The 13,068-nt window shown below is 48.3% G+C and overlaps 1 protein-coding gene across 4 annotated transcripts in view; it reads right to left on the bottom strand.

Moving 5' to 3' along the window:
• Nucleotides 1-13,068, bottom strand: part of Afap1 (actin filament associated protein 1) — a 110,981-nt gene that overhangs the window by 59,885 nt on the left and 38,028 nt on the right. For 3 of the 4 annotated variants that reach the window (XM_055624165.1, XM_055624167.1, XM_055624168.1), the window contains exons 2-4: nt 10,926-11,054; nt 10,484-10,578; nt 1,761-1,869 (exon numbers count right to left, since the gene is read on the bottom strand). In XM_055624165.1, the coding sequence (XP_055480140.1) occupies nt 1,761-1,869; nt 10,484-10,578; nt 10,926-11,052 (331 nt within the window). In that variant the 5' untranslated portion in view covers nt 11,053-11,054. Of the gene's footprint in view, nt 1-1,760; nt 1,870-10,483; nt 10,579-10,925; nt 11,055-11,440; nt 11,451-13,068 lie in introns of those variants that run through there. The other variant, XM_055624166.1, reaches the window with a different exon arrangement.

Raw genomic sequence — 13,068 nt, 5'->3', positions numbered from 1 at the left:
GGCCACTGTGAGACAAAACACTGGTGAAATAGGCCGAAAAATTCCAGCATTTCCCAAGAATTTCAGCATTCTAGCCTCGGGGGCTGGGGATGATTTGTGGCAGCAACCTGAGCAGGACAACACAACACACTGGGTCAAAGGCCCTTGTGATGTCACATACAGCCTAACAGACCCGTCACTGTGCACACAGGTCAGCACTTCACGGCGAGCCGTGAGCCTCGGGAAGGGAGAGCATCTTGTTGCATGTGATAGCTACCCCAGCACCTAACAAAGGGGCAGGGGCTTGGCGGGTGGACAGTCAGAGAAAGAAGAGTGGTCACAAGGGTTCAACCACACACGTGCAGGTGAAGACAGGGCCTTCAGAGGGACAATGGCACATTCCAGCCTGGGGCAGGTGGGGGTGGAGGTGATGGACACAGCTCCCGAGGGAGTGGTAACAGGCCTGAAACTATCCTGAGGATGTGAGAGGAACTGCTCTATGCTGTGCTGAGGGTGCAGAAATGAGGGTTTCAAGTTACACACCACGGAGAGAGAATGCTTGACAGGCCAGGCTCCTCCTGCCATCCTCAGACCAGCAGCCTCTCTCTTTTTCCTCTTTCCCTTTCTACACACTGGCACATGACTGCTCCCAATGTCTGCATCTGCCCAACACTCCTACTTTACATGGCAGCCAAAAAGGAACATTTCAATCTTCATTTTTATAAGAGTTAAAGAATTAAGCCTTGAATTCACCCATTTTCACATACAGTTCAAGGGCCTCAAAGCCCAGTGACTGTGTGGACATCATAGGGCAAGACAAAGACATCACATGGCCTCTGTCCCGAACGTGATGGAGGAAGGTGCACCATCTAGAGGGGCTCACGCTGTCACAGACGGGGACCTAAAAGCCAGTTGTGCCAGATGCTGGAGAAGGAGATTGTCACCCAGCCCCTGGAGAAGCTGCTGGCAGCCAGCTAGAAGTCTAAGAAGAGTGGTAGAAACAAATGCACCCTGGGAAATGACACACTTTCCAGAGCATGTGGCCACTTTGTGTTGGAAATGGTGTGGAAGCCAGCGAGGAGCACGTGGCAGGTGGCAGAAGACAGCACTGCTAGCCTGTGCTCTACCCTGCCCTAGGAGCCTGCTGCAAAGATAGCTTGCACCAGGATAGAGCGTTGGCACAACACTGACACTTAACAAGTTGTAAACAACTATTTTGCAGAGGTACGTGAGCGATGGTTCATGCATGGAGATCAGAGGATGACTTGGAAAATTCATTCTCTCTTTCTACAACCCGAGCTTAAAAGGATGATTACTGAGGTCAGCATCAGGAGTCAGAAGACCATGACTTCAGCAGAAACTATCCAGTAAAATCTTCCCTCCCCACCACGAAAGAAAAGTCTACACCCCACAGGAAGCCTGGCAGAAACCTTGACCTACAGGGCTATGCTCTGCGAAGACCAAGAGAGAACAGGGTGGGGTGCATATAGATGTGCCACAGACCACGTCTTGACCGACCTCAGGGTACCACCTCATCTGCCCACATCTGGCTCTGTGGCACAAGGCACCTCTGACTTGACTCACCAGAAGCTGGAAGAAAGGACTCCTAGGTCTCCCTTCCCTCAAGCCGCTCCTGTATGCATTGCTTTCCTTAGGTCCCAGATGCATAGCTCGTGCATTTCTGTGGTGATGGTCAGCCCTGTCTCCTCCACACCCAGTGCCCTGGCTCAGCCCCACTCCTGTGAATGAAGAAACCACCCTGATGGGTGGCTGCCACTCACTTGAGGTGATGTACTCTGGGGCTTTTCCAGGACTCAGCGGCACGGCTTCCTCATAGTAACCCTCCGGAAGAGAGGATGTCGGTAAGGGCGGAGGCCCACTGTCAGGAGGCTGAGGGCAAAAGAAAAGCCGTTCTGGATTAGAATGGCTGCTGGAGATTCACCAGGACCTGCACCACTCTTCCTGCTCATGTCCAATCCCCAGCCTCACCCTGGCTGGTCATAGGACACTTAATTCTCACAGGTACCTGGAGGAAGTCCCACCTTTCCATGCGGACATCTCGCCTGACCACTATTGGCATACACTGTGAGCCATCTGAAGCCTGTCCTCAAATCCATCTAGGTTGACTCACACCTCCCTCTGAGGCCCTCTCCAGCTGAGACAGGGTCTGTGTGGTCCTCTTCATCCTCATAATGTTCCCTAGACACACTATAGCAGAGTTCTCCTTACAGAGCGCACCAAGAACAAAGGAAATGTGTGTGGATTCCCAAATATTCCTCTCGGTATTGGACAATGGGGCTGAAGCCCTGCAGATCCATGAACCATTCCCAGCCTGCCACTCTTTGGAGGCCGTGTCTGCTCCTTGCTTAAGCTATCCCATCAGAATTCCCTACAGTCTCAGGCTGTGCCAGCATCTGCGCTACTACCACCAAAGACGCAGGAGTCCTCAGACTCAGCCAAACTAGATCCTACCAGCCTGCAAGATGCAACTCAAATCCCCTCTTCCTGAACTTTCCTCACAACTAATCCATGCCAGCCTCTTCTGTGACATCTGTGGAATTCTGCTGGCTATTACCCTTGCTGGTCCTTCTGCCACAAGAAGGGCAAACGGAAGGAGGTCTGATGCACCACGGTCCCCTGCTCCTTGCCTGGCACTGATCCACAGTTTCATTGCTCATAGGCCCCAGCAGTCAACCTGAATGGGAGCCCTGAAGGAGGCTAGTAGTAGCCTTACACTGTACAGCTGCAGAAAGCAAGGCCCAGAATCTAAAGCAAGCTGCTCAAAATCAGACTCGCTTTTGCATTGGTCAGGTTTTCAAACACCCTGGCATCTACTAAAGACTGTTTTTCATGTTCCCTCCTCCTCTGTGCATAGCTAATCCACACTCTATGTTCTGTAAATAACCAGGAAGTGACAGAGTATAAGTGACAAGCTCCATCCAGCTCGAACACATTGTGGGCTTTGTTTTAATTCTTATTCAAACCCTCCAGAATGTGACTCTATCACTTTCCACTAACTCTGAGTCCAAAAAGTCCTTTGTGGGTGACTAATGTCCACTGCACACCCACCCAGCTTCCTCCTGCAGCTGGAGAGAGGACTGATTCCCAGTTAAACTAGCCAAATGCCTATTACCCAACCACCCAGACTGGTCCCCTGCAGAAAAGAGCTTCCATTCCCTCCTGTTTCTACCTTGTTCCCTGGGTGGCCACCATCCTGCCATCTACCCACAAGTTAAAGGACCACCTTTGTAGGCAGCTGTCACTCACTGGAGGGATTTTCTCCAGAGTTGTCCCGGGGCTCCTGCTGGTTTATCCAAGGCCTTCCTGTCCTCTTTAGGGGACTGTCCTAAGAAGGGACCTGGCATGCTGTGCTTGGCACCCAGGGAAGATGGCCAACCAGCCTGGAATCCGGTGGCTGCTTTGGGGACCTGTTTGATCCTCTGAGTACTTTGTGAGAAGATGGGGATTTTTGCCTTCCTCTGAGCATGAAACTGAGTGCTCACACCTCTGGACTGTTTCAAAGATCTGAGTCAAACTGATGATTGTCTGTATCCAGGTCAGGCCTCCCTCCAAGGAGTTGTGAGTAGGGAAGAGGTAAAAAAAAAGGCTGGTGGGTACTGGAAGGGGGGTTGTGAACAGACTCGGTCAAGCCACCAAGGACACAGGCTTCAGACACACTTTAGACTTCACGATTCCACCTCTAGAAACATACAGGAAGGTCCTTTGGGCCAGTGAGAGAAAGCAAACACAAAAAGTTCAGCAAGAGTTTCTGGAAAAAATATAAGCAACCGTCAAAAGAAGAATCGTGGCCAGTAAGATGGCCCAGCAGATAGAGCACTTGGAAGGCATGTTGGTTTGCTTTCTGTTGCGTGGTAAACACCATTGCCAGAAGCAACTTAGGGAGGTTGCTCATCTCAACTGACAGCCCACGGTTCACCACGAAGAAAAGTCAGGGCAGGAACCTGGAGGCAGCAGCTGATGCAAAGGTCCTGGGGGGGGGGGGGATGCTCCCCATGGCTTGCTCAGTTTGCTTCCTTATGCCAACTGCCCAGGGGTAGCACCACCCGCCGTGGGCTAGCATCTTCCACATCAATCAAGAAAATGCCCCACAGGCTTCCCTGCAAGCTGATCTTATGGAGGCATTTTCTCAATTGAGTTCCCCCTTCCCAGATGACCACAGCTGTGTCAAGGTAACAAAAAACAAAAAACAAACAAACAAAAAAAAACTAACCAGTACCCTGTGCAAGTCTGACAACCTGAGTATGATCCCCAGAAGCCCCAGAGGAAGGAGAGAATCTGTCCTCTGACTTTCCTGTGCATGTTGTGGCACATGTGCCACGCTCACACACAAACAATACAAAATAGAAGAAAAAAAAATAGAATGCCCAGATGCACTGCCACACACACGGCAGTGCATCCTGGAGTCACTGACTTGAAAAACCCTAGTTAGCAACGCTGAGTGAAAGACCGTAGCAGCCCTGACCCTTTTCTAGATCACCTGAAAGTCTCTGCTCAGCAAAGATGGCTGCTCAGCAAATGTGTTGACACAGAGTTGCCTCCCTCACTTGTGTCTGCACAGCTTGCATTTTAAATACTTACCACTTTGAAAAGAGTTATTTCCTTTTTGATTGCGTGTGCACATGCCCTGCAGGGGACAGCACAGACATCAGACCCCCAGGACTGGAGTTACAGGTGAATATGAGCCCCTCATTATCATCATTGTGATGCTGAGCAGAGAAGGGCTGGAGGGAGGGGACTGAGAAATCAGAAGAAGAGGACAGAGTCCATACCACCACATCCAGACCTCCTGCTTCCTAGGGAGAGGCATATCTCCACGCCCCCATCTTACCTAACACCATTACCCACCCCCAAACACTCTCCTCTCATCTGGAGCCCTGTGCCTCTCACCATTTCTCTGCCTATAGCATAACCTCACACATCCTGTAGGTCTTCGCATGAGAAACACCAGAGAATCCCCAAAACTGGCTCTACCTGAGAAACCACTTTCTGACTCCAATTCTACACAGCCAGGGATTCATCCATATTGCTTTCCTGGTTCCAGGAGGTCAAATCCAGAGGAACAGACAACAATCATACAATCTGAGGTAAGAAAATCAGAGTCCCAGTGAGATCCGCCCCACAGCGGCAGCAGGTAGGGCAGCACAGCACACACGCCATACATAATCTTAGTTTCCCTGGCCGGCCACGAGGATTAGAATTTGGAGATATTTTTTTTTATGCGTTAAAAAACTGAAATAAATAAATAAATGTGTTTCAATTCTAGAAAACTACAATCAATCAATTAATTAATCAATAAATGTATGTTTCAATCCTAACACGAAGAATTCCAAGTGAACAGCCAGTCTTGGCAGACAGTCCTGAGACAGAGTTTACCATTCCACCCACTCACTCTCTGACCTGCTGCCTGTGCCGCAGTTACTACACAGCAAGACCCAGAACATATTTTCTTATGCTTTCTCAGGCTTAACCTATGACAGTGAAGAAACAGAGCCACCCAGAGCCAATGCCCACGTGGAAAAGCAGAGGAGACGGACGGCAGGAGTGGGATCCAGCTGCATGCCTGGATGGATGCAAGAGAAAGATGCCACCAGACCACATGGGGATGACACGCTGAGATTCTGGGAAGACAAGAGATGAAGGGGAGCGTGGGGTTCATGTCCACCAAATGGCTATACAAAGAGTCAGTCGCTCCGGGTCCAACTCTGTAACTTCCAATGCCTAACTTCAACACAAAGCATCCCATAATACCATCTGTCAGACAAAAATAAGGGTGCCATGGGGACGCAGGGGCTTCTGGAAGGATAATGTGAAGGCCCCAGGCTCAGTCAGAAAGGCTGATTCAAAACTTTGGTATTTCACAGGGCAAAGAATGGTGGCTGTCAGAGGACAGGTGAGGAGTAGCTGAGAATAGGTGGTGTTTAGTGGGGACAGAGAACTTGGGAAGATAAAATGTATGGAGGTAAAGTCAACTAATGGCAACCAACTGCACACCTAAGAATAGCGAAGAAAGCTGGGTGTGGAGGCAGAGGCAGGTGGATCTCTGTGAGTCTGAGGTAATAAATTCTCAAAGCCCACACTCAGTGACACACTTCCTCTAGCAAAACTACCCCTCCTATACCTTTCCAAACAGCACCACTGACTGGGGACGTGTTCAACTGCCTGAGCTGTGGTGGTTTGAATAGGGATGGCACTCAGAAATGTGGCCTTGTGGAGTAGATGTGTCTCAAGCCAGGCCCAATGGTTCTCACTCCCTTCCTGCTGCCTGTCCATCCAGATTTAGAACTCTCAGCTACCTCCCCAGCACCGTGACGACCTGTAGGCTGCCATGCTTCCCTCCCACCATGACAAAAATGGACGAAAGCTATGAACTGTAAGCCAGCCCCAGTTAAATGCTTTCCTTTATAGGCGTAGCCATGGTCAGGTTGTGTCTTCACAGCGATAGAGCCAGCCTATGGCTGCTTCCAAATCACAGACCCCTGCTAAGCAGAAATAGATCACAAAAGTAAACTGGCTTCAGAGCTGGTGCAGACATCAGCCAACACCAGCACATGTGGGGAATCTACGTCCAGTGAAGGGTCTGCCTGTCCCAAAATCTCAGCACTCACTGCATACCAAGTATGACTAGCTTGTACAAGAGCTGCATATGTCAAGGAGTGACAGATCCAAGAGCTATCCAGAAACTGTCACAGAACTGGTCCTGTTACACTTATGCCTGCTTTGGTCTGTAGTCCTCTGCAGGGCACTCACAGGGCTCCAGAGGTCCCCATTCTCATGTCGCCACCCCCAGTCTCTCAGGAGCACTCACACTGGCTGGTGAGGCATATTCATCGTGCAGAAGTCTCCAGTTCACACAGCCCACCACGGGCGGCAGCCATGTTTACTCGGAGGCAATTTTCGAGCAATTGGACACTCCTTGGTTTTCTGAGGATAGCGTCTATGTTACAAGGCTGACCCTTGGCTGGCATTAGTAAACAAGGTGAAAAATAAAGAAAAGAAGCTAGGTGTGGCGGCAGCACACACTTTTAATCCCACATTGGGGAGGCAGAGGCAGGCAGATTTCTGTGAGTTTGGTGTAAGCCTGTCTGAAAAGAAAGGAAGGAAGGAGGACCACAAGTCATCTTAGAATACTTAAATTTTAATTTACTTGAAAAATGACAAGAGATAGTAATTGCAGGACGCTGGTGTGTTTAGGGTACACCAAAGAGAATAAACAGATACTTTTTATTTCAACAATCTTCTTTAAGTAGTAGTGAGTTTCATTTATGTTGCTGTGGTAAAATATTCTGATTTAAAAAAAAGGGGGGGTTCATTTGGCTTCGGTTCCAGATTCCAGTCCTCGGCTGCCTGCCTGCTTCTTCTTCAGCCGCAGCATGATCAGCATACGCAAATTACAGCCAAAGCATCACTCCACTTGCCCCTGACCCAATTCCTGATCAAGTCCTTGCCTGCCTCTGAAACACAGATGGAATCTCCACTGTCCCCCTAATTCTCCTACTTTCCAGGCCCAGACAAGAACGGCCCATTTAAGCTCTGAATAACCGATGGCTTTACAAAGTCGAAAATTCCAAAGTCTTCCAGATTCTTCCCAAAAAGCAACATGGTCATTTTATCACAGCAATAAGTATTTATAGCAACAGACAGAAGGCAGTATTTGTTGTTACAAGCTACAAAAAGGCAAAAACCAGAACACAATATCAGTTTGTGAATGTGGGAAATAATTACAGCTGGTAGAAGTCACAGACACTGTGCTGTGATTTTTGTTCTTTTTTTCCCCCTCAGGACACATAAGCCAGAGAAACCCTTCCCCCACTAAACTGACCATAGTGTTTATCACCACAACAGGAAGCAAACCAGGACAGACACCATGTTTTCTCATGATAAACTTTCAGCTCCTGCCCATCAGCCTGCCCAGCACTGGGCATCACCCACCCAAATCCCAGGATCTACCCACTACATGGTTCTGGGTACATCTGACTCACCCTTGGGTTGGTGCCTTTACTTGGGGGCCCCCTCTGCTCAGCATGGCCTCCTTCCCATTCCATCCTTACAAGAAGCAAACTCACCACAAAGTCAGTCTGTCAAGATCAATGGTGCCTGGCTGAAAGCCAGCCCAAAGGCAAACTGACTGGCTAGCTCATTTGACAAATTCAATTTTCACTAAAAACCCCAAGAAAGATAGGCATGGTGGAGTACGTCTGTGGTCTTAGCACTGGGAGTTGGAGGCAGGAGGATTACCAATGCCAGTCCAGCCTGGCATGTATATACAGTTAATTCCAAGTCTATAGAGTCTCTATGTCCAAGTCTCTATGGACTATAGAGAGAGAAAGAAAAAGGGAAGGAGAGAGAGAGAGACTTGTCTCCCCACTACCCTCCAAAAACCCTCATAAAAATATACTAGCCTGCCTTGGCCAATTGCTGAACCACCATGGGTTGACACAGATATCCTTCAGTCCCTCTGAGAAATGACCGGACTGGGGACCACACAATGTAAAAAGCCCTGAAAGGGCCAACCAGCCTGTCACTGGGTGAACTGGATTGGAGGGGAAGTCCAGAGAAATGCAATGGCACAAAGTGCTGATCCATCATGAGGACTCTTATTCTTGGCATCCCAAGGGCTCCTCTGTGCCCCTGCAGGGGGTACAGTCCAGGAGGGAGCAGCTGGAGTTACACAGGGTAAGCCAGCTCCACTGTCCACGTGCCTCTAGGTGTTCACTCCTCCCCTCCCCATATCCCGAGATACTCCCAAGATACAACGTGCAACAGTGGAACAGAAGGCACCACACATTGGACTGCTACGGAATACCACAGCGTCATCTAAGCCAGGAAACAGCGGACCACTGATTTCCATCCGGCTCATATTGTAGAAAAACAATTTGCCAATAAAAAATACTAACATTGTTGAATGAAATACTTGTGGGATATGATTTCATATAGCTAAAAATATCAAATGAAATTAATAATAATATAATAGTAATTATAAATAATGAAAAGTTTCTACAACAGGAAAAGAAAAGAAAACAATAATTAAAAATAAGCTTATGGTCCGGCAAGATGGCTCCCAGATGAAGACAATGCCCTCAAGCCTGATGACCTGAGTTAGATCCCACATCCTGCTTGGAGAAAACTGACTCCTATAAATTGTTCTCTGACATCCATACCCTCATGCTGGAGCCCATTCAGAGAACAGGCCCAAGCCTGTCCAACTCCCACCTCCTGTGCGCCATGCCAGATAACAATTTCTGCTTCCCCTACTTATCAAGTAACCTTTAGTAAACCACACATCCTCAAAATCTTTTTCCAAAAACTGGTAGCCACACTCTTCACATGCTATGAAACAGTGGTTCTCAACCTTCTAATGATGAGACCCATTATTATAGTTCCTCATGTTAATATAGTTCCTAATGTCATGGTTCCCCAACCATAACTTCTTTGATTTCTGATGGTCTTAGCTGATGCCTGTGAAAGGGTCATTTGCCCTCCAAAGGGGTCTTGACCCATAGTTGAGGACCACTGCTACAAAGTATTTACCAGTTTTCGAGAACCACACCATGAGGATTACATACAATAACAGCTGTCCTCCGATCTGTGGTTACCACAGTCTACAGTCTTATAGTCAATCAAAAGCATTATGTGGAAAGTTCTATAAATAGCCACCAAGTTTTAAATCCCTTTACTAGAGCACATTGTTATAATTACTGTGTTATTAGTAGTATTAATTATTGCCATTATCAGCTCATTCTGCACAATCATAAATTAAGCTTTTCCAATGTCTGTACAAACAGAAGTAAACAAAGCCAGAGACAGGTACAGTGCTATGCAAGAGGCACCAGGAGCAAGGGACCACAGTATGAGGACCAAGCCAGGCTATGAAGACAGATAAGACAGAATCCTGCCTCTTCTGGTTGGGACCCTGGCAGAAAGAATAGGATGACCCGATACCTGACAATGCAAATGTGGAAAGCCGGCAGCCAAGTGATCGCTTTGCCCTCATTTCAGTGAAAGCCTGATTCCCCTGATTAAGCAAGCTACAGAATATAAAGATAGAGAAAGAGCTGAAGGGAGATGGCAACAGCACAGGAGGACATCTCCAGTTTGAAAAACATAGCAAAAAGAAAACCCTGAAGCCATTTGAAACACACTAACTCAACTGGAATGTGCACATTTTTCTCTGTTGAAAAGAAAAACAAAAAATTCAGCCTGGAACACAGCAATGAATGTCAGAGGTCACCCAGAAAGAGGGTCAAGTCCTCAGGCTCCTCAGACATGATTCTGCCTGCTGAGTCTTCTGACTCCCCTTCACCTGTCTTAACAGATCCCCAAGAACCTGTGTGTCCAGCAGCTTTAGGACCCTAGGAACACACTCCAAGGAGCACCTCAGGCAGAGCAAAGCCTCTCACCTCCTGGCTTGCATCACAGGCCTGGCAGGACATGAGCAGCCCAGGCCTCCAGTGGCAGTGCGGATGGTGGGTGGATGTCAACTCACCAGCCATGGCTGAGGGATTTCCGGCAGAGGCATCTGGGGGGGTGCGGGCAGGCTGTTGGCCTCTGCCTTCTGAGCATGGTCCTTCCCTTCAAAGCCTGTAGGGATTAACGGAAACCACAGATCTGGGTGAGGAGAAGGAGATGAGCAGTAGCCTTTCCTGAGCCCTCTCGAGAATGGTGCAAATATTTATTCTCTCTGATTCTTTATGGCAGTCCTGCAGAAGGCTTGGTATCATGGTTCTCTACTTAACTGTGAAGGTGATGAGACCCCACCAGTGAGGAAGGGAAGGGAGGGAAGCTGGAGGAAGAATTCATGGGGTGGATAGTGTCAGAGGATATATTGGGAGAGAACGAATGAGTACAGTTAGAAAGAAATTAAATTAGAGAGGGTTTGGAAGCCTAGTAATCTGGACCAAGGGCTCCTGGTGGCCCTCGAGACTCACCCTTGGATGACTGTATCCTAAGCAGGATGTTGGTGAGCACTGCCTTTTTCTCTCTGACAGTTGAAGTGAGGTACTCATGATCCAGGAGCTCCAGAAAGAGGCGGAGTTCAACTATTAACTCTTCCATTGCTGCAAAGAAAGAAGAGAGGAGGAAGAGGACTGTCAGCCTGAGGGTTTGCAGATCTCAGGAGTGTGTGCTTCACCCCAGCGGCTCATGTTCAGTCTCATCAATGGATGAAATAGTCCACATTCTAACTAGAGAAGTGAGCTTGCTATACCGGGCCCACTGCAGACTCACGATCTTCCCACCACATGCATGGCTCCTTCACCCTTACTTTGAGGGAGCAGAGCTCAACCAGAGAAGAGTCAGAGCCAAACCCAACAGCTGGAGTGGCCCCAAAGTAGACATTATTCCATGTCAGTGTGCGATGCTGAATACCAGTGGCAAGAAATAGATCAGAGTTTAAACTGCCAGTTTCCAAATCAGCACACAGATTCCAAAGCTCAGCCTCAACCTGCTCCTCTGATCTAAACACGCCACAGCAAGGACGCCAGGTGTCAGGGCAGTGAAGAGTCAGGTTCAGGTGGTGACCCCCGCCTCATGTCGTTCCCGTAATGGCAGACACATCGACATTTTACACAAGACTGGAATGCAGGGTTTAATCAGTAACTTCTAACTGACAATGTAAGCTCTAGGGCAGTCCAAAACCCTCTGCCAGGTGGGCAGGTTCACAATAGTTTCACAACAGTGAGACCCTATCTTCGTGCTGCTGCAATGACGGGGCAAATAAATTCAAGGGTGGAATTGCATGTACACACATGTCACGCACTGGCACAAAGCCTCAAGCACGGTCACAAAGCCTCAAGTCCTGACACTTAGCCTCATAGGTAGCATGGTGTTCTTCATAGCTGAGAGCCATTCTCCCTGAAGAGTGCCCTTGATACATACTTGACATTACTCAGGTACTAAAAATCATTGCTCTTATCAATGTCTCAACCCTTGAGACTGGCCCTTTCCCCTGTTGTAGCCCTGGAAGCCCTTCTGCAGAGGGCAGCAGGCTGGTCTGTGCCTGTCACCTGACTTGAATGAACAATGGGCCAGCTACAACTATTCATTCATACTTTTTTTTTTCTCTCAGCCACTAGCCAGAGCCTCCTATGTGCTAGGCATACACAGAGCCACAGCCCAGGCCTATGTGTTCAGCGTTTTGCAGCTACCTCTCAGAAACAAGCAAACTGTACTTCATCACTTGTAAAGAAACAGCTGATAGGTTGTTTTCAATGACCTTTTCGAGATTCCATTAAGAATTTTGGAGTCTGTGTCAGCCACTATGACCCTCAACAGCCTCCAACACTGTGTTTTCTAACAAGGTCAGGAGTAACTCTGAGAAACATTGTTTTTGGGTGCTGCACAACGTCACCGTGCCTGTGTCCCAGTGAAGGATCTGTACCACTCAGGTGGGCAACAGACCCACCTGAAATCTAAAACAACCTGACATTGTCTCCTATGCTCTGGGGACGGTGCAAAGGAAGTGGTCACCGTTTTCTGTAAAGGCCACTGAAAACCCCTCCTTCCCAGCTATCTATGCAAGCAAGGGCACTTCCACCATAAAGACATGTTCCTCTCAGTCCAAATGTAGAAGAGAACCCAGCTGTCTTCCACTGAGCCTGATGTCAAACACAAAGCAAAAGGAGCAAGCAATGTCTCCTTTTACTTGTCTTGTTTTGGTAAATAAAAATATTTTTCATAAACCTAATATGTGTTAACATGTAATGTTGAGTGTTGTTTAGTAAGTTAGCAAATATCTTTAAACTGCTAGTTATGAACCAGTGACATGGCACAGCAGGTAAAGCCTCATCAACTGGTGAGAACAGGTTCGCCCTTTCCTTGCCTCTGGAACCCTAAAGCACGGTCCTCATAGAAAGCCCTGGAATGTCATTGGAAGAATGGCAGGTTGTACAGAAGAGGCAAACTGTTCCTACCCAAATCAATGTGAGGGCACTGGCATCTTACTTGGCTCACAGCAAGTACTTGATATATCTGGGTCATCTATAAGACCACAGGGTGTATGGGCCACAGAAGTGTGCAGGGACAACAGTCAGGTCTCAAGGTGAAGGGAGACCGGGCTGGAAGAGTCAGGGA

Source organism: Psammomys obesus, unplaced genomic scaffold (genome assembly GCF_907164565.1).
Source record: "Psammomys obesus unplaced genomic scaffold, mPsaObe1.curated_primary_1811, whole genome shotgun sequence".
NCBI classification, from domain to species: domain Eukaryota; kingdom Metazoa; phylum Chordata; class Mammalia; order Rodentia; family Muridae; genus Psammomys; species Psammomys obesus.
Note: the sequence above shows the minus strand (reverse complement) of the source record. Positions and strands in the feature narration are given on the sequence as shown.